Source organism: Trachemys scripta, chromosome 1 (assembly GCF_013100865.1).
Source record: "Trachemys scripta elegans isolate TJP31775 chromosome 1, CAS_Tse_1.0, whole genome shotgun sequence".
NCBI classification, from domain to species: domain Eukaryota; kingdom Metazoa; phylum Chordata; order Testudines; family Emydidae; genus Trachemys; species Trachemys scripta.
In genome coordinates, this window is record NC_048298.1 from 101,978,446 (window position 1) to 101,999,720 (window position 21,275).

General features: G+C 46.8%; 1 protein-coding gene and 1 long non-coding RNA gene across 2 annotated transcripts; one reads left to right on the top strand and one right to left on the bottom strand.

The window, feature by feature from the left end:
• Positions 1-1,107: 1,107 nt before the first annotated feature.
• On the bottom strand, positions 1,108-20,538 carry DENND11 (DENN domain containing 11). Its single transcript, XM_034779614.1, has 9 exons — positions 20,281-20,538; positions 8,441-8,540; positions 7,068-7,226; positions 6,056-6,209; positions 5,541-5,679; positions 4,852-4,983; positions 4,396-4,546; positions 3,789-3,857; positions 1,108-2,620 (listed from the first exon to the last, which is right to left on the bottom strand). The coding sequence occupies exons 1-9, from the start codon at positions 20,489-20,491 to the stop codon at positions 2,425-2,427; spliced, it is 1,311 nt and encodes a 436-aa protein (XP_034635505.1). The 5' UTR covers positions 20,492-20,538; the 3' UTR covers positions 1,108-2,424.
• On the top strand, positions 13,499-19,515 carry LOC117881864. The gene is made up of 2 exons (XR_004646877.1): positions 13,499-15,038; positions 15,388-19,515. It is a non-coding gene; the product is annotated as an uncharacterized LOC117881864 (long non-coding RNA).
• Positions 20,539-21,275: the final 737 nt, after the last annotated feature.

A 21,275-nucleotide genomic window follows, 5' to 3' on the forward strand; every position in this document is an offset into this window, starting at 1 on the left:
AAGCAAAACAAAAATCAAGATTAAGCCTTCCTCAGAAGTGACCTTTTAATTGCAACCAGCTCTGTTCAAGTTCTTCAGTCTGTCAAACACTAGGCTTGTAGGGAGAATTAATGCAATACAACCACAGAGGATAGACAACAAAAGTAGCAGCATGTTTTTCTCCTGTAGGAAAGTAGTCGGAGTCCAGGAGAAGCAGAGAGAAAAAACTCCACTCTGCTCACCCAGGACATGCTAGGTATTATACTCGTTCAAATAGCACTAGGAGGGCCTTGATTTGCCTGTGCCAGGTTGTTTCCCTCCTTTCCCTTCCCTCAAGCTCTCTGCTCCCTTGGGTTAGGAAAGACCTTGAATCTCAAGTTAACACCTGAGGTGTCTGCTGGAGATAAACCCCATGGAGAGATGGAATGTGCCTGCCTCTAAGCACCTCAAAAGGCACAGACGCTAAATCAGTGATACAATGCAGGAGATTCTGTGAGCGGGAGGTGTGTTTAAATAAATACATGGGTTAAAACAAGGAACTGAGGGGAATGTAGGGTGGTCAGGCTGAACCCTATCCAGCAGCAAAATCCAGAAGAAAGGAGGACTGGAGTGTCCACTCTGCTGATGGCAAGAAACACTTCCATACTAGCTACAGGGCTAGAACATGAAATGCTGGATTATGGCTTACAAGAGAGCCAAGATGCTGAAATAAGTCTAGGGGAAAGGGCAGCTAGATCATTATGGTCTCAGTTCAAACAAGGTACTTAAGCATATACCTAAGTTCAAGCATGTGAGTAAACTACTGACGTCTCCAGAACAGAGACGTCAGTGGTACTGCCTTGCTGAATGACGGCCAGTAAAAACATCACGTGCTGCAAGGAAGCTAGTTACTCCTAGGACTTAGCATCATACATTCAAGTGTTGCAAGGAGAGGAAGGTATCCTGAACACAGCCAGCCTTTCACTGGAACAAGCAAGGGGCTCTATTGTCCAGCCAGTGGTCACTGGCCCACATCCATTGCTGAGGAGTGAGAAATCCCTATGCTAAAGAGAAGCAGAGCTAATGGACAGGAAGAAAAAAATCTGTCACTTTGTCTCCCCCTTCCCACCTCCTCTCCCCCGCCCCCAAACACACACACACACACACACATCCTCACTTCCACCTCTGGCAGCTGAGCCAGAAGAGAACTCCAAGCCACAAGGGAACTCACTGCAAATAGTGAGGCCATCCAGGCACCAGGGCTACAACCTCCTATACCTCTCACTGAAAAAATAAGTGGGCTGTCCCATTGACAGCTGCCTGACAAAAAGATGATCCACTGAACTGAATGCTCAAGCAGAACAATGACTGGTAAGTTGGTAGCCAGGGCGAAGCACAAACTGATACAAACTCATGGCACTGGGAGAACAAGACAGGAAGCCGGAGTAAGTAGCAGACCCGGCAGAAAGATTCTGCCCGTTCTGTTGATGAAGTTAGCAACGAAGGAAGGGCTGATGACGTGTCAGAGCCAAGTATTTCCCACACAGCTCTATCAATGGTGCTCAATCCTGCCCTGAGAAGAGACTGCAAAGCACATTAACTGCAGGGTGCCGTTGTGATATTGGTCGCTGCTCGGTAGGGGCTACCTGGACAATATCCTGCTGTTTTAAAAATCTTTAATCAAAGCAGGATCCATGCAAATAATAAATAAAGGGGGAGTTAGGAGACACCAGGAGGTGAAGAGTTTCTCCATTCTCCTGCGCTCCAGGCATGAAATGGGGAGGATAGGCTCTAGATCACTCCACCCGTCAAATGCTGGAAATGAGAACGCAACACCTTCTAGCATCCCATAATGCAAAGTGATCACATGATCCTGTAGCTCGTCTAGTCTTAACCGTTTTCTTCTGCCACAGATGGGAATGGTGGTTGGACTCCAACTCAACTGCTGAAAGGGTGGGCGAGTGGGGTGTACAGAGTCTAATCTGCATAATTAACTGTCCCCAGTGAGAGACACGGTAGGGTGGAGGATGCTGAAAAGATTGGGGAGCACTGTACAATACCCAGTTGGAGGGGACGTTCTCCACAGTCAATTCCTGAAGGCTCAAATATGCATGATTTCACATTGGTCCCCATGAGAGAAGGTACTTTCCCTGAAATCTCCAGCCCCTCAGAAGTCCAGACTAGGCCAAAAACAGCTGCCAATGTCAACTGTGAAGGTTGGTGAAAAGGTGCCATTGCTCCTATGGATATCAGGAAAAAAAAACAAACCAAACCTTGAGCAGTCAATCCTGAAGAAAGGAAAATAAAATCACATTTTGTTTAAAATTATAAATACTTTTCTGTATAAAGTTATTAAATAAATGAGATCCTTCCAGTGACGGTGTTGTGAGTTCCAGTGATGCTCCTAAGCAATGTTCCATAGTCTTTAAAAAGCCATCGCTGCTCCCTGTCTCTCTTGTCCTCAGTTTAAGTGCAGCAGGGGTTATCAATGACTAGCATGACATCAATGCCATACACTTCCAGCAGGTCCATTAGGAAGCTTCGATCACCTTGTGGGTCCAGGCCCATGCCCCGGGCATGGTCAGCTGTCAAGGTCTTGTCCTGGCTAGCTGACACCTCCATCAGTGTCTGAAATATCCGATTGTTCTGCTCCATGAAAAACCTGCAGGAGGACACAGCCAACAGGGAAGAGCAGATGGGATTGAAAAGAAAAATGGAAGACAGATTTTTTACACCATCCCCAGAGTCCCACTTTAAACATTCCTACCTTCTTTCCACCATGGTATTGCATATGTGGTAGGTCAATAGTGAACCTTTTACTCAACAGGCTTCAGGCTGGCTTTTTTAAGCTAGGCGCTGACTCAACTAACACATTTATTGTGGGGAATAAAAGACCAAGTGTAGAAATCCAACATATGTCTCCCCTAATACAGTGGGGGAACTGAGTGGACAAAAGCACCAAACCACTATGCTGACCCAAATGATTTCTCCATTACCTGTTCTTGAGCCACCAGATTCTAGCTATGACTAAGTTTCAGCACCAAACAAGGAACAAAACTTGGAGATGAAAGCTCAACTGGCCACCTCCTGCATCCCCTTTCAGGTACAGCACTGTTCCCTGGTCCCATATCCTCTCCAACCATAATCTAGTTTTAAATGACTCGAGCAATGAGGCTTCCCCCGTGCGCTGTGGCAGGCTGTTCATAGTCCAAAGCACCTCAGTCTTGGCAAGCTCTACCTAATATTCACCCTCAATTTTCCTTTAGACAATTTAATCGTATTACTCTCGTGCATATCCCTTTCCCACCATAGGACATGAGCAATAATAGTGTGTGGTGAAGGGCTCCATAGGAGGGGCCAGGGTCTATTTAGTACTTCAGTTGCCACGCATTTCCTCACAGACTGCAGGAACCACACAAGCATTACCCAACCCTTCATCCCAGCCTCCTCTGAAACCGCCACACATGTAACCGCCCAGCCGACAAGCAGAGGCAGTTTGCTCCCCACAGCCAGGGCACTGTCTGCATCTCAACAAGCTGTTTGGCCTCCCCCAGCATAGCCAGGAATTCTGAAGAGGATCAGAAGATGCTGGTGTTCTAGAAATCTCTTCCATTTCCAACCCATGCTTTATGGGTCCCCATATCCCCTCCAAACACTTCCAACTGCCCAAACATCTCTATTTTTGCAAGCTAAGCTAGTGTGATATGAAACCAGTGAGACAACGACTGGACCCCAGGCTGCCATTGGTGCCCAGGCCCTCAAGTGCGAAACCACACTTTAAAGACTCCCCGGAGCCTGGTTGTTATTCAGTGGTGCAGGGAGCAACTCACAAGATAAAGAGATCCTCTTCACAGGAGCTGCAGTCCTCCTCCACCTCCTGAGAGTACATCAACATCTGCCTGGGAGAAGGGAGGCAAATCAAACACATGTACAAGTAACAAACCCCAGAGCAATAGCACCAAACAGGATTCTGACTGAAGACATCACCCTTTATTGAAGATAAAGGTACTAAAATCTTCATCTTTAATCTATAGATAGCAGCAGAGTCCCATGGACAGGGCACTAGGTTGGGAGTCAGGAGATCTGGATTCTACTCCCAGCTCTGCCCATAAACCCATTGCATGACCCTGGGCTAGTCACTTCATCTCCGTGCCTGTTTCCCTTCTCACCCTTTATCTACCTTGTCTATTTAAAAATGACAGGGACTGACTAATACTGTGTTTGCACAGTGCCCAGCACAAAGGTGCCCTGATCTCAGTTGGAGTCTCTAGGCCCTGCTGTAATACAAAACACCACCATAAAGGTATTGAATGAGAGGGTCAAAAGAATAAACTAAAGCAGCAAGAAATCAGGAAAATGAAGACAAGAAAATTCAAAGGAAGTGAAGAGATTGAGATACTGGTCCCATCGCTTCATCACTCAGGTCCCCTCCACTACCTCTGGTCATTGAGCCGCCGGTATTTTTCCTTGTCGGCACTGTTAATCTTCAGGAGTGGCTGCAGGTGCTCATGGTGCGTCTTCACATTCTGGTTATCCACATAGACGTCGTAGAGATCTCGCTTCTCCTCAAAGATCTTTTCCGTCGTGCCTGCCGAGACCAGAGGGAGAGGAAGATTTTCAGACACTCTCCTTGCACGGTGGCTGTTCTCACTTGCGTCGCTGTTCGATGAGAACAGGACACAGCCACACCCAGACACGTTACGATCCAGTGATTGCTGGATGAGAACAGGACCTGGCCACACCCAGGCAGGTTAAGATCTCTTCTTTTATTTCAGAGTATCTCTCACCATCAGGAGATTTTTTCAGCTTAAGTTTTAAAAGGTACCTCCTGATCCATCAGAGATTTCAGCTTGGTGTGAAGCAGTAGGGAAGCAAAGAGGCTGTTGTACTTACAGGCCACATAAGACACTTCAGTCTCCAGCATTTCTATGTCTGCCACATTCACATAGAAGAAAGGCTTGGACTCTGGAACGGTCCCCCCAATGCCAGGCAGTGAGACATTGGCTAGGCAGCAACAGCAATACACTGCAGGTGAGAGAAAGGGATAACACAATGCCCACAATATTCCCTCTCAATAGGGTCCACAATGCCCTCTTCTTATTTCTCGTGTCCCCATTTGCCCAAAGTGCTCCTAAACACACACCGTATATAGCACAGCATAGTGGCATCTGACCAGCACTGAAATGCTTACATTTCACTCTGACTCTCCCATTGGGCAACATGTTATTTAAATTCTTAAGTTCCTGCAGAATGTTTAGACATTCTCGCCCCCTGCACCCAGCTTGTTGGTGGAATGAAAGTCAGGCAACAGCATCTGGTGCTGCCACACAGAGACAAGAGTTCAGGTTCGTAGCTCTTCGGGCCAACAAGGCCTGGGAAAAACATACTTGCAAGAAGTAGAGAAGAGGAGCCTCAGGGTTGCTTTGCAAACCCTGCCCATCACTTTCCCTAGCGGTGGGCTTGGGAGAACGGCACTGCGTCCCTCCATATCAGCTAGGAGGGGTGTGTGCACATGTGTACAAGTCACTGTCCTTCAGGCGTGGGAAGGAAGAGGTTTGAAGGTTTTGATCTTGACGCCGTACCTCTATAGCAGACAACTCCTACTGGCGGTGGTGAAAATATCAAAATGCGCTTGCGTAGCAGAGCGAACTTCCAGAGGATGAAGATCTGCTCTCCAAAGAACTTAATGAACTGAGACATACAGCCTGCGGGGTGTGTGATCTGAGGGTCGGGGAAGAGAACAGCTCATCAGAGATGCTACAGGAACACAGAGATGCTAAATACAGAAGCAGAATATGGGAGCAAGTCTTATATATACACAGCCCAGCACCACCCACCACACTTGTGACACTAGATGCGTGGGAGCAAGAGCAGCACACTGCAACAGTCGATAGTTGCTGCCTGAGATACTCAGCCTAAACAACAGGAATCTACCTTGTGCAGCTCAGGGCTCAGCCCACAAATGCTGAAATGCGTGGAGAAAACGCCACTAGCTTGCCTAGCAGAGAGACTTGCTATACACAAATTAGCTAGTCCTACACCCATCGGGAGCATCATGCACTGCACGTCTATACACGCTGGACAGCACCTGCCTCACCTTCATCTCTGGATACATGTATCTGTGGATGGAGGGCAGCCAGTGGACGGGTGGCTGAGAGCTGGAGGTACCCTTGCCAGCAGGGAGAACCCCCTTCTTGTCATCATAAAATGCCTCTAGGTGGGAGTAATGCCCTGGCATCTCGAGCTGGTGTCTAGAAAAGACAAAGTAGGAAAGATTTATGGAGTCCACAGACCCCAGGGCCCTTGCTCCCAGCCACATACATCTCCTAGTCCATGATTCAGCCTTGGGTGCCTCAGACTTCACAGGCTGTGGCACCAGCATCATAAGCATCTGTATCTTTCAGTGCATCCAAGGAACATGGGCAGGGCTGAGATGGTCAGGCAGGACTCTCATACTCCATGCATGGGAGAATGGATCCTGGTTTTTAACATTTAGAACAAGTTCAAACAAGATGACATTTTCCTGCAAGTCCTCTTTTACCCTTACTTAATTCCCTTAGCAAGCTCTGATCCTGCAGTCCCACTGGACAGCGCTGTGTAGACAGCAGAAGCAGGTATGTAGCCAAGAACAAAATCTCACTGTTGGCTCTAAAAATCTTCCAAGAAACCTTTAGCAAATTGATGTTTTAAGGGACAGGAGGGAAATCAACAATTATTTTGTTCTAATACCTGTTCAAAACAAGCAATTCTCCAGCAGATTAAAAAAAAAAAGTGTTACACACTGAAGTGGTCCTGTATTACTAACTCAAGTTTCATTTCTTTCCTCCATCATGATCCTCATTTCCTGTAACTAACACACACACACACACACACACACACACACACACACACAGAAGTACTGTTTCTTGGAAAAAGGTCTTAATGTGGCAACATTTCAAAGTCTTAGCTCAAAGCCAAAACCTTATTGCACATGCAGGGAAAATTACCTTTCAAATGACACGCAACCTGATGTTCAATGTAGCCTGGGAAACCTTCACATCCAACCATCCACACAAACATTCAGACCCTTCAGTACAGGAAGCCAGTCCTGTATCCCACAGACAACTTACCGGACCTGGTTCTCCAGGAAGTGCATATATCTATAGAGCAGGGTGTACGAAGGGGAGAGAATCCCCACAGACTTCATGCGGGCGCCACGCTCTAATTCACTCTCCACGGGCATGTTTTCAAAGCAGGCCAGGCCGAAGCAGAGCCCTTTCCGGAAATAACTGGGGACAAATGTGCAACAGAAAATAACTAGAAAGGGGGAGGGTGGGAAGAGAGGCACATACATGGCAAGGCATAACAAGCAGATCCTAGGAAGGGCCATCAAAAATATCAGTTCCTCACCCCCTCCATCTCCTCCTGTGCACACAGGCCTCTGCCATTTTAACCATGTCTTCTAAATCTATTGACAGCATGGTCTACATTACACAGTATTCAGAAAGCTGGCAGCCTCCAGTGCCTCTCTTATCACTAAAGGCCCGATCTTTGCTAGCACTGGTGCAGTGGAACCTGTGTTAACAACGATGGGGAAATTTTTAGAAGAGAGGCTCGGGTAGAAAGCTGGGCCTAGGGAGCATAACGTCGTGTTTCCAAAGAACAGCGAGGATAACACACCACACTTTATAAAGTAAGTCAGAGTAGCTGTCGTAATGATGGCCTGTTTGGCCCCCAAGCCATTTCCCAGGCTTGCAGAGAATGGAAACACTGCAGATGAAACACCTCCTCTGGCCAATCAGAGAGTGGAGTCTACAAGCTCTAAAGGGAGCAGCTGTCAGTCCTCTTTGGCCAAAGGGAAGCACCACAACTCGGGGCCCTTGAGAGCAGAGTGGGGAGGAATACGATGGGAAGGGCATGAACCAGAATTCCCATTAGGAGGCGGGAGGGACGAGGAAGTGAAATGGGGACAGGACATGATCACTACTCAACATCTAAAGGAGACATCCAAGTTTTTTTAAACATGTTTTCTTCAGCGTTCTCTCTTAAAACCACAAACAACAAAACCCTCCCCTTCTCCCCCCTCCATTTTGCTCTTTTCCATCTGGCAAAGAGTTTGTTCCATCCCCACCACGCCTCCTGGCTGACTGCTGACATTCCTAACGAGCCTGAAATTAGCAATTCTGTTTGCTTCCTTGTTTGTTCGTGCCTCATGTATTAGTGTCAGTTTACTTCTAGGAACCAGGTCTGCTCTTGTTGGCGGGCTGGCCACCAGAGCAGGAGTCATTCATTATACGTTAGGATCTACATAAATAGCAGATATTTGATGCAGCAGATGCTAAATATCTGGAAAATTCACTCCAAAGCAGCTAGTTTTATGGCAAGTCAATTTGGGGGGCCTTAGTTGATGGGCAGTGTTCATTTTTACTGCTTTGGACTAAGGGAGGAGGGCATGTGTGGCTAAGGAGGATGGGAAGGAACAGCGCAGCCCAAATATACTCACATGAAATCCGACTGGACTTTGTGCGACCCACTTGCCATGGATTTGAACTCAACACCTTCTAAGTCAATGTCTTGGGGCAAACACCATTCCACCATGTTACCTGCGGGGCAAGGGAGCGATAACTTTTCATTGGAGTAGAAAAGGGTCCCACCCTCTTCTAAAGATAAAGCAGCAACAAATCAACAGCAGCCAGGTTTCAACCACTTGGGTATCAAGGAGCAGTGCACTGGTAACAGTATTTTAAAAGGCAATACAGTTTTTGGAGCAATACAGGGCGGTTATTACATGGCCTTACAGTGAGATGGGTCTCTCCAGTACCTGAGCACAGATGCAACCTTATCACACTCCATGTGCTGCCTGTGAGACAGACATGCTGCACTGAACACCAGTACATTGCATGGGCCTCAAGAGTTATTTCAGAACCTATTTAATATCTTGCAGACTTGCCCCTCCAAGGCTTGCCAGGCAGCAGCTACAGCAGATAGTTCCTCCAGGTATTTGGGCGGGGCAGTGAAGGAGGGACTAACTCTACTGATGCTCCTGCTGTGAGAGTTCTGTGGACAGAAGACTTCAGTCTCCAAAGCTGAGAATCTGACCCCTCTTCTCAGCACTGTAGTGCAAAAGCAAAGCAAAGGGAAGGATGTAAAATTAAATAGCCAGGCATTTGGTAAGTGCATCATATTGCCATGATAAAGTCTTGGATTCAGAAAGGATTTTAGAAATCCTGTTCAAGAGAGGCAAGAAGCATAGATTGGTTGGGCTGGAAGCGACCTCAAGAGGTCATCTAGGCCAGTCCCCTGCAGGCTACGTAATAACTAGATCATCCCTGACAGGTGTTTGTCTAACCTGCTTGTAAAAATCTCCAATGATGGAGAGTCCACAACCTTCCTAGGCAATTTGTTCCAGTGCTTAATAACCTTGACAGTTAGGAATTTTTTTCTAACGTTCAATTTAAACCTCTTGCTGCAATTTAGGCCCATTGCTTCTTGTCCTATCCTCAGAAGTTAAGAAGAACAATTTTTCACTCTCCTCCTTGTAACCGCCTTTTATGTACTTGAAAACTTATGTCTCCCACTCTTCTCCAGACTCCTCAATATATGTTCCATTCTATATGCATCCGAAGAAGTGGGCTGTAGTCCACGAAAGCTTATGCTCTAATAAATGTATTAGTCTCTAAGGTGCCACAAGTACTCCTGTTCTAATTTGTTCAATCTTTCCTCACAGGTCATGTTTTCTACACCTTTAATTATTTGTGTTGCTCTTCTCTGGACTCTCTCCAATTTGTCCACGTTCTTCCTGAAATGTAGCGCCCAGAACTGGACACAATACTCCAGGTGAAGCCTTATCAGCATGGAGTAGAGCAGAAGAATTACTTCTTGTGTCTTGTTTACAACACTCCTGCTAATACATCCCAGAAGGAGGTCTGCTTATTTTATTTTATTTTTTGCAACAGTGTTACACTGTTCTCCACTCATATTTAGCCTGTGATCCACTATGACCTCCAAATCCCTTTCTCCAGTACTCCTTCCTAGGCAGTCATTTCACATTCTGTGTGTGCGCAATCCATTGTTCCTTCCTAAGTGGAGTATTTTGCATTTGTCCATATTGAATTTCATCCTATTTACTTCAGACCATTCCTTCAGTTTGTCCAGATCATTTTGAATTTTAATCCTATCCTCCAAAACACTTGCAACCGCTCCCAGCTTGACATCGTCCGCAAACTTTATAGGTGTATTCTCTGTGCTACAATCTAAATCATTCAGAAGTCAAATCTCCAAGAAGAATGGAAAATGGACTCTCTCCCCTTTCTTCCAGGCTCATGAAGGCGTATTAAAAAGCCTAGGCAAGAACTTTGTATGTAGATTTATGGCCAAAAGTGAAAGTGTTATTATCACTACTAGTAGGCAGGAGTGTATGCACAGCACATGGTAAACTGTAGCACCAGCCATGCTCATGTCAGTGGAACCTTATTGCTTAAAAAGAAGTGTGTGTGTATATATATATATATATATATATATATATATATATATATATATATATATATAAGAGAGAGAGATAAATAAATACATACATGCAGGCCACATATACGACCATGATATTCATGTGAAAAACTTAAGTACTGGGTTAACAAGTTTGTGGTGTACCTTTGACTGCTTCACCTGCACTCTGCCAACAAATCCATCTTTGTCAAAGCTTCTAACATTCCAAGCCTCTGAGCAAATCAGCTGGCTGTATTTTTTAGTATATAAAACTTAGTTACCAAAAGGATTTCCTCCTTTTCACTAGTCCAAGGCCCAGGACATGCAATCCTCACGCCTAGACCTGTGATATTTTAATGGTTCGATAGCCCACAAACCACAGGACAGCTGGTATTCCACCTCACACCCGAAGTGTGGGTGTGGAGACTCCACGACCACTCCTATCCTTCTTGATGGCTCTGCTTGGGCAATGGATCGTTTCTCTGGAAGCCCATTTTCTTCCTTGGTAAGACTGGTCAAACAGGAATCTTAAAGTCAACGCCCTTATACAACTTCCATGGAACACATCTCAAGCTAATTAATATTTTAAGAGCTGACTGAAATGTTTCACGGATTTCCCAACCTCCTAACTCTACAGCACAATAATTGTTCCAGCAAATACAAAAGTGCACAGACACAGAAAAGATTAAGACTGAATAAACTGGCAACTATCACCCCAACAAGAAAAAGTTTAACGCCTGAAATAGAAAAGAATATCTAGGAAGTCTGATCTTGGGGTGGAGATGATGAGAGAGAATATTTTTTGAGATGAAAGATGATCCATACAGAAAGACAAAAAATATTACAAGTCAATCTAATCCTAAACTCTTTCACAACAGATTTGTGGGCTACATACAGAGTTTGGACCAATACAAATATTCAGGGATGAGATTTTTCCACCAAAAGTTATACTACTACAAGCCTCAGTGGGTACACAGTTATACCAATATGAAGGCACCTGGTATCAGTATAGCTTACTCCCCTTCCCAAACACTATCCGTATATAACAACATCCACTCTGGGATGTGTGTGGGAATACATCACTTTATAGCAGTGTAGTTAAAACAGTACAACTTGTGTGTTTAGACAAGGCCTTAGACTTGGTCAAGACTTTGAGAAACAAGAGCCTAAAAATTGACACCTAAATAAGTAGCTGATTTTCAAAACTAGCTGAGCACCTAGCAGCAACCATTTGGGTCAGTAGGAGCTGTGGAGTGCTCCACATTTAAATAAGTGCCTAACTTTAGGTGACTATTTCTGAAAATCCTGGCCCTTCTTTGTATTTTGCATATTGCACAAAGGAGGGAGCACATAGAATTCTATTTAGCTACTGGAATTTAGTAGCCTATTTTTCTGCTCAAGTAGACATTGTTTCCAATAGGTTTTAGGTCCTGGTGAGATAAATACATACAGCAAGTTAATTACAATAACAGCAGAGATTTCACGCGCATCCATTCTGTTCAGAGATGGGGAGGCCAGTCCTAGGCTGTCTTGTCAGCAATGTCATCACACAGCTAACGAGAAGTCACTACAACCAAGCAAGGAGGTGGGGATAAGGACTCTCTGGAAGACTCATATATATATATATATATATATATACACACACACACATACACACACACATATATAGAACTGGAAGGGACCCTGAAAAGTCATTGAGTCCAGCCCCCTGCCTTCACTAGCAGGACCAAGTACTGATTTTGCCCCAGATCCCTAAGTGGCCCCTCAAGGACTGAACTCACAACTCTGGGTTTAGCAGACCAATGCTCAAACCATTGAGCTATCCCTCCCCTACAAAGGGGATTTCTCATTTTATGATGGTAAGGCCCAGAGACCCCAATCAGGGCTCTACTGTGCGAGGTGCTGTACAAATACATATGAAGACAGAGCCTTTATTGATGTACCTGGGCCTTTTAGGTAGTGTACAAGGCTGGCGGAGGAAGCCACTATGATAATGCCTGTGGTTTGTGTTTAGAGTTATATGTAGCCACTTTTTAAATTTTATAACTGTTTTTAAAAAGACACGAGATGATCCTTCCCTGAAGAGTTTAAGGAAGTAGATCAGGGCTCCCTCAACCACAAGTTGTGGTTAGCGCCAAGTTCCCCCGCAGGTTCCTCTTTCAAACGCAATTGAAAGTCTAATGCTCATAATGAATCAACTACTGATCTTCAGCTGCACACTTAATAGTAATACGTTATCATTCCACAGCACCTTTCAGCCAAAGTACCTTCAATTAGTTAAGCCTCAAATATCACTGCGGGGGTTGGCAAGTATTATCGCCATTTCACAGATGTGTAAACAGACAGAGGTTAAGTAATACACCCAGTTCCACAAAGCAGGTCAGTGGCAGAGCAAGTGGAACTAGAACCCTATCCTGTGCTTTAGCCACTGGAGATCAACATGCTCACACTGGAATAAACTCATTCAGTTGCACTGTTTTCTAGGATTCCATTAAAAAGAACATTAGCCACCAACACCTGTACTCCTGGGCAGTCGCTCTCACCACCTTGCCTTGTGCGATGACGTGGCAGTCATGGAGCAAGCAAAGAGATAAAAATCAGTCAGGCGAGATGCTAGAGCAAACAAAGGAGCGACTTTTCCCACAGGCACAAGCTTAGTTGCCCACAGACAGGAGGGAGGGGGAAGGGAGAAGCCTCTGAGAGAGCAGGAAGCCTATCCCGTTCCCTGACCATGCACAAAGCAGCTCCCAGGCTGGTGAGGAAGGACTTCCCAAGCCGCATTCAAACAACTTGAACTTCAGAGCACAATGCGAAGGTTTAAAGAGAGAAGCTCGCAGGTTCCTTGAAGAACTTTTGTAAGCCATTCGTCAGCACCAGGATAAGTCAGAAACAGCATCAGCAGCTTCTGGAAGGAATGGAGCCAAAGAAAGTTTCCCTTGTAACTTTCTGCACTATTCCTCTTATTTTTGGATGCTCCCAGAAGCTACTGTGACACCAGCATTTAGCTTCTTTATTAAAGTAACCATCTGTTCATCTTTATTAAAGTAACCATCTGGGGGTGGCTGGGGGGCATCACACACAGACATGAAGATCTATGTATTAGTGAACACATTTTTAGATCTATACACTCCCAAGCAGTATCTGCAACCCAACACTGCAACGCTGTGCTAGTGCCTGAGAACCAGAAAGTGAAACTAAACATGGTTTAGCTCAACTTGGAGAATGAAAGAAATACAAAAAAGAAACAAAACAGCTGAATAATGATAAATTGGACTTTTTCAAAGCAGTTATTGGTTCACTTGTAGGCCTGATCCTCCACTTGCAGGACCAGTAGTTTGGCCACTCAAAGCCAGCTGAAGGACTGGGGCCTTCACAAGCTTCAGTGTTATTAAGAAGACTACAGACTTAGATCCGTATAATAACTACATCGCTCAGGGATGAGAGAAATCCACATCCCTGAGTGATGTAGTTATATCGACTTAACCCCCCATGTAGACAGGGCTATATCAGCAGAAGAGCTACTGACTCTCAGGGAGGTGGATCAACTTCACTGAAAGGAGAGTTCTCTCCCATCGACTTAGGCCTGCTCTATACTACAGAGTTAATTACGTCAATCTAACTCTAAGCGTCTACACTAAACGGTAGCTCCTATTGATGTAACTCGCCCACTACACCGACCTAATAACTCTACCTCCACGAGAGGCATAGCGCTTAAGTCGATTTAGTTAGGTCGACGCAGTGTCAGTGCAGACACTGTGTTCCTTACATTGACTGTTACTGCCTTTCAGAAATCGTCTCACAATGCTCCATGTGCAATGGACATGCAAAAGTGATTTAATTACTGCGATGGCTGTATGTCAACATAACTTAGGTTGACTTAATTTTGTAGTGTAGACTTGCCCTTAGAACATCTTTATTAAAGCAATACAATGGTGCAGCTGCACCAATGCAGCATTTCAAGTGTAGGCTTGCCCTACATCCCAAACTTAATACCAAGATAGTTGGCTGCGCACCACAATCATATAAGTAGCAAGAGACAATTTGACCTGCTCCTATTTCTTTTAGAGTGCACCACCTGGAAACAATAATGGGGCAGCCAGCACTGTGCGCAACATTCCAAGATGCCAAACATTGACAAGTTCGATACAAGTGCCCCTCAAAAAATGCGAGATTGCATCTCTCTTTAGCCTGAAAGATCCCACAGCAGCGCTTCTCTTTATCTTGTCCCTCCTGTGTCCATCCTATAGGTGAGCCCTATCTGGACTCCTTGCTGTTTCTGGATACCCCATAAAGCCACACAAAAAACATCTTTTCCCCTCTCCAACCCTCAGGATGACCAACTGTGGCTTCTCCATTTGGGTTTGGATTTTGGGAATCCAAGCATTCACAACCTCCAGGCTTAATTACTGTAATTCTCTCTACCTAGGTATGAAACAGCTGATTTTACAACAGTTCCTGGTGACTCAGGACATAGAAACCCATCTGTTCAGCAAAGCAGGCCTCTGACAGCACATCACCCACAGTGCTCTACTCTTCACTAGCTCATGGAATTCCAGGTCAAATTCAACATTTCAGCCTTCACCTTGGGAGCAAGACGACAACCTTCATGTGATGTTCCTGTTAAGTGCTGGTGTTTTTTGTGCTTTGTGTAATAATAATATATGGAGATATACCTATCTCATAGAACTGGAAGGGATCCTGAAAGGTCATCGAGTCCAGTCCCCTGCCTTCACTAGCAGGACCTATTATTGATTTTGCCCCAGATCCCTAAGTGACCCCCTCAAGGATTGAACTCACAACCCTGGGTTTAGTAGGCCAATGCTCAAGCCACTGAGCTATCCCTCCCTCCTAAATATAAATTGTAAATTAACTAACATACCAATGTTGTCAACTGGCCACTGGATGTCACATTACCAACCTCTGAGTGAAAGTAGCAATGATTATATTTCCTCAAACCACCCTTTTCAGGACCAAAAAAGAACAGTTGGGCCAGCCCTCCAAATATACGAACTTACTGTAGAAAGGATGTCCATGAAAAAAGTGGTTTACCGCTCGAGGACCCTCAAAGACCATCACATTGACATCATGGCCCTCCAAGAAACACGCGTAAAAGACAACGACAAAGCTGCCAGACATAAAATCTCATAGAATGGGGGGCTGCTCCACCGTCTGTTTGACATTAGCAGAGACATCCTCCCAGTGAAGCAGGCAGGATTTCACTGGAGGAGGAACTGCTGTGACCAAGTAGCTTAACTCACCGGCTACACTGAGGCAGGATTCCAACAGAAGTTGAAGACAGGAATCGTCCTTGTTGATGTATCCTCGGCATATGACACCGGATGGAGACAAGGCCTCCTCTTCAAGGTCTCCAGTGTCATTCACTGTCAGCAAATGATCCGCCTCTTGGCAGTGATGACCGGGGACAGCTGGTTTAAGATACACCTTAATGGCCAGATCAGTAGACCAAAGACTCTTCACTCGGGCATCCCTCAGGGCTCTGTCCTGACCCTGATACTTTTTAATCTATACACCATGGATATACCAGCAACGGAGTTGAGGAAATTCATCTATGCAGATGACATTGTCCTAGCTGTTCAGCATACAAGCCTCCATACTATCAGCTGCACCCTAACCCGAGATCTTAGCACAATGGCTGATTATTTCCAATGCTGGAAACTTAGGCCTAACCCAAAAAAAAAAAAAAAAAAAAAAACCACCATGGTGACCACTTTCTGTCTGAACAATAAAATGGCTAATACCAAACTCGTGGTGCAGTTCTGCAGTGAGAGCGTCAGCCATGAGGCTAACTCAAAGTATCTCAGCGTTACACAGGACCGGAGTTTAACCTTTCTACAACATCTCGAGAACACCCGCTATAAGGCCAGGTCCCATGCAGCACTTAGGAAATTGGCCAGAACATCATCAGGCTCCAGTCCATGGACCTTACAACCTCAACAACTGCTTTGGTACATTCTGCAGCTGAATACTGTGCACCAGTGTGTTCTCACAGCAGTCACACTAAACGCCTTGACACTCAACTCAATAACGCTATGCGCATAGAGTCAATTTGAGCGTTCCTGACACTGGTCGACTGGCTCCCGGTCCTACTGCACATCCAGCCTCCATAAATTAGAAGAGCTGCCCAGACATCTCACTTTCTCAACTACGTCAATGCAAACACAAAGACCCCGCTGCACGATGACCTGCAGAACCCACCAAAGACAAAATTAAAATCCTGCAACCCTCTATGGGTCCGCATCAAGACTCTTACATTTAACTTTGATGCTGAGGCTAAATGGAGAACCACAGGGAGTGTTTCGACTGCTCAAAACAAACAGCTTGTTGTTGACCCTGTCAAGGAACCACCGGGTTTTGATTTATGTCAGAAAGACTGGTGCAGATTGAATTACATCAGGACATCTCCTGGGAGATGTGGACAAACCCTCTTTAAATGGAAAATGAGGCAAACACCTGTAGGAGACTGTTGTCACCAGGCACAAATGATGGAGCACATCATTTCTGAGTGTTCCCTTTGTTCTTTCACCAGGGGCCTGAAGGACATTCACCAGCTCACTGCTGCAGCAAGGTCCCTACTATCAAATCTAGATATAAATTTGTAATTGTGGTTACCTCCCCAAGCCATATGAAAGAAGAAGTCTTCACCTTCAGAGTCCTCCATGGGCTTGGCACAAGTTACCCAGGGGACCATCACAACCCGCATGGTCGTGACCTCCCGTGAGAGCCAGGTTCCTGCGGTATTATGGGACTGTCAACCTCAAGAACAATGCTTGTGCACGCAGGAGACCAAACTTTCTTGGCTACTGCCCATAACTTACTCCTGGAAGAGGTCAGGATACACAAACGTCAGCGTATTCAGAGCAAAATGCAAAACTGTGACCCAGCCCTTCTGCCATAGCCACCCTGGCCCTCTCACAAGAAGCGAGTCACTGCTGACTGAAGGAAAGAGAACACTATCTGAAGTGCATGTACAAACATATACATAAGTGATGTATCTAATACCCTAGATCGAGGCAGACAGAACAGTAGCACAGCATGTGTGAAGGTATACGGCAGGTATGCTCTAACGTACCAACAGGAAGTTAATAATGGACAACAGCAGATGCAGTGGTGGACTAGCATTTTCTGTAATCTTAGTGTCATGATTCAGCATTGCTTACTGAGGTCAATAACAGAAGAGAATTAATACCAAGTTTGTGTAGGACTGCGCAGGATCCCAAGTGTGTGATGAAAGACAGTTTAGAGATAAATTCACCACTCCTTGGGAAAACAACATTAATCTCTTAAGCACCAAACAAAAGAATCAGAGTCACCTCTGCAGACAGAACTCAAGACAGGTCTGACACCAATAAATATGTATGATTTGTTAGGTACAGTCAGAAGACGTCAGGAGGCATGGATCAGCGTTCACGTTGCACTGCCTGTCAATACCCAGCCCAATCTGGAAAGCTAATAATCCAACCAGCAGACCAAATTCGGTGATGAATCCTGGTCACATGCCACCTGAGGCACGCTGGGTATACACTAAGAAGCAGCAGCACAAGTCAATGCTCTACATGCCCATCAAGGGAGGTAATTTACTCTTCCATACAGACACTATTGCTAAGGCTAAGATTTTCTCATGGATATATTTAGTAAAAGTCAGGGACAAGTCACAGGTAATAAACAAAAATTCATGGAAGCCCGTACCTGTCCCTGACTTTTACTAAAAAGATCCCTGACAAAATGGGAAGGGAGGAGTGTCCAACACCCACAACAGCTGGGGCTCCAGGGTCCCCCCCCCTCCACTGCACAGCAGCTGGGAGCTCCGGGGGACCCCTACCCCACACAGCAGCTGGCAGCTCCAGGGCCCCCTGCTGCCTGGGTGCTGCCCTGCGGCTGACACGGAAAATGTCACAGAGGTCTCTGGAAGTGACAGATTCCGTGACATAATTGTATCCTTAACTATTGCTACTAGACATAGTTTTCTAAAGTTACTTGTTGTAGAGAAGCGTGAAGAGTGATTGTTTTCCCCCTTTGAAAAGTTGCATGTGGACAATAGAGGTCAAATTTGACCACTTCCTTACATCCCATTTTCACCATTTCCCTGTGAATTATACTGTATAAGTGGACGCACTTAAGTACAACCCTCCACAGCAGATAAAACCAGCACCAAAGACAAGATGTACTGGTACGTTACCCACCGTTACCCAGTACTTAAAAGTACAGCTGGAAAGTAGTCCAGCTTTTGCAGAACCACTTTTCACTCTGTGTGCCCAACTGCCTACTCACAAAATGGCAGAGGAGTTTTAGGAAAAACTGAGGTTTGCCCAGGGAGACTCTAATCATATTTAACATCACACTTATTTGGAATGCTAAACCCCATCCCCTTGATTATTATACTGTGTGGTCCACTACACTGACATAACACCACTGAGATCACCTATTTTGGTTGCACCATAGAGAAAGCCACCTCCTGCACTAATAGAAAATTAAATCCTAGTGCTAACCCCTATTTCCCATATGCCCTCTTCTCCCACTTACTTATTCTGATGTGGCAACACACCTACCTACATACATTCTCTGCCCTGCCTCCCCCTATCCCCCTGGATGTGCAGAATCAGTAAAAAGGCAGTGAATCTAGTGAGAATGGAAGTCAAAGATCTTGAATTCTTATCCCAGCTTTGCCACTGACTTGCTGCATGGTCATCAGACAAGAGAGCCTCTCTGTGCTTGTTTCCTTATCTGTACTACTCTTCTACCTATTTCACAGGAATTCTGTGACGCTATAGATAAGCAGAGTGTTATTAATCTGCACAGGTCCCATGATGAGGAAGGGAAAGCAACACCAAGATCTCAAAGTTGCATGAACGGAAGTAAATCGCACTTTGTTGCACTAGACTCGGCAAATATAATGCAAGCCACAGGAAAACAACATGCATGCTGGGGAAGTGGTCAGATACTGTAGTGATGGTGGCTATGTTCATCACCATCTAACACTGTATGTGTAGCAAGTGACTGTTTGTAGCCAATGTTTGGTGGGTGAGGCTTCCATGGCTTGCCTCAACTCACTACCAATAAACAGCTATGGGGAAAACAGGGACACAGTATATTTTCCTGTGAGAAAAAGCTGCAGAAACCTGCCTCAACTCATCACCAGAATAGAGGGTGCTGAAGTGGGGAAGAGATTCCCAGGGTTTTTCCATCACCCCATGAAAATCAGTGGGTGAGGGGGAGGATTTAAAGAGGAGGAATGTAGCAATGTTTTCTGGGAACCTGCTTACCTCCACCCCCCAACTCATCACAGTGATGATCAGGCTTCTGAGCCAGGGAGTAGGGGAGGGAGAGAGTAGGAGAGAAAGAGATTCCCTCACGGTTTCTCTCTCATCCCCCTATGGGCATGAGCACTAGATGTGTGAGGTGTGCAATATTTCCCTTGAGAAAGGACCTATTGAGGCCCCCCCTCCAACTCATCACAGCGATGACCAGGCTGCTCAGCCCGAGGGGTGGGGGGAAAGAAAGGAAGAGGAGCAGGATTCCCAATGTGTCTTTCACCCCGTGGACGAAAGGGGAGGCAGCGTTTTCCTGGGAACCTGCCGAGGCCTCCCCAACTCACGACAGCGATGACCTGGGAGCTCAGCCTGGGAGCGTTGGGTGGGGGGGAAAGAGACGGGAGATTCCCAGTCTCCCCCAACCCCAGCAGACATATCGCCGGGGTGGGGGTCACGGAGAAGGCGACAGGGGGCAGCAGCGTTTCCCATCACTGCTGAGCCCGCGGTTATGGATGCGGGAGGGGCTCCCGCGGCTTCCCCCCGGCAGCGCATGGAGGAGGCGCAGCATCCCCGCGGGCCGGGCCGCCCTTACCCGAGCGGGGATCGAAGGTGACCACGAACACCGCCACGATCTGGTCCGCCTCCGCCTCCGGCCCCCGCGGCAGCTCCCCGGGGCCGCCCCACGCCGCGCCACCCCCCGGGGCCAGGCTCCAGCCGCCCCGCTCCGGCTCGGGCTGCGGCAGGGAGACCGCGGGGCCCTCGGCCCAGAAGAGCAGCGGCGCCTCGTCTGCCGGCTCCACCATGGCCTCGGCCCGCCGACTGCACCGCGGAGAGCCTGGCGGGCGGGCAGGGACGGGGGGAAGGGGTGGGCGGCCGCGGAGCAGGGGGCGGGGCTAAACCCGCTTGGGGGCGGGGCTTCCGGGCTGTGAAAACGCTCTATCTCGCAGCCCGCTTGGGTCAACCGGGCAGTCAGATAGGGGCCATTCACATCCAGTCACGTGACCGCGCGCTTCCGGGGCGAGGTGGGGGTGTGGTTTGGAGTCGCAGCGGGGCAGCGGGCAGTGGCGCGCGGCGCGTTCCAAGACGGGAGCTGGGGACGCTCTGCCAGGGGCCTGCGGAGAGCGCTGCGGAGCAGCAGAACTGTTCCCTTCGGGGGTCCCCAGGGCGCTGTAGCCGCGCTGGCGTTCCTCTTTGCTCTGGGTGTTCGTGCATCACTGGCTGGGTCCCTTGTGTCTACATGGCAAGCGTTGATTGAGGGCGCTGGTGAGCGCTCCAAAGCTAACCAAGGGGAGCCAGTGACATTACCCACAAGTACAAGCAGTTACATCCTCGGCCCTTCAGCACCACGGGTCTAAAAGCTCAGAGATGAAAACACACCTAGGTCCTGACCCTGCAAACCTCTTTGCATAAGTGGGCTGAAGTGGAGGCGTCCATCAGTGCAGTGCCATTTACAGGACTGGGGCCCTAAATCAGTGGTTTTCAAAAATGTGGTCTGTGGACCTCTGGGGGGTCTGCAGACTATGCCTGAGAAAAGATTTCCAAAGGGGTCTGCACTTCCATTTGAAATTTTGTAGGGGCCTGCAAATG

What these genes read in the sequence shown, in the direction of transcription:
- DENND11 (XM_034779614.1), bottom strand. Translation starts at nt 20,491, where the DNA reads ATGGTGGAGCCGGCAGACGAGGCGCCGCTGCTCTTCTGGGCCGAGGGC. An exon ending in ACATGTATCCAGAGATGAAG is followed by an intron (nt 5,680 to 6,055) that starts GTGAGGCAGGTG and finishes CCCGACCCTCAG; the next exon opens with ATCACACACCCCGCAGGCTG. An exon ending in TGAAGTGTCTTATGTGGCCT is followed by an intron (nt 4,547 to 4,851) that starts GTAAGTACAACA and finishes TGGTCTCGGCAG; the next exon opens with GCACGACGGAAAAGATCTTT.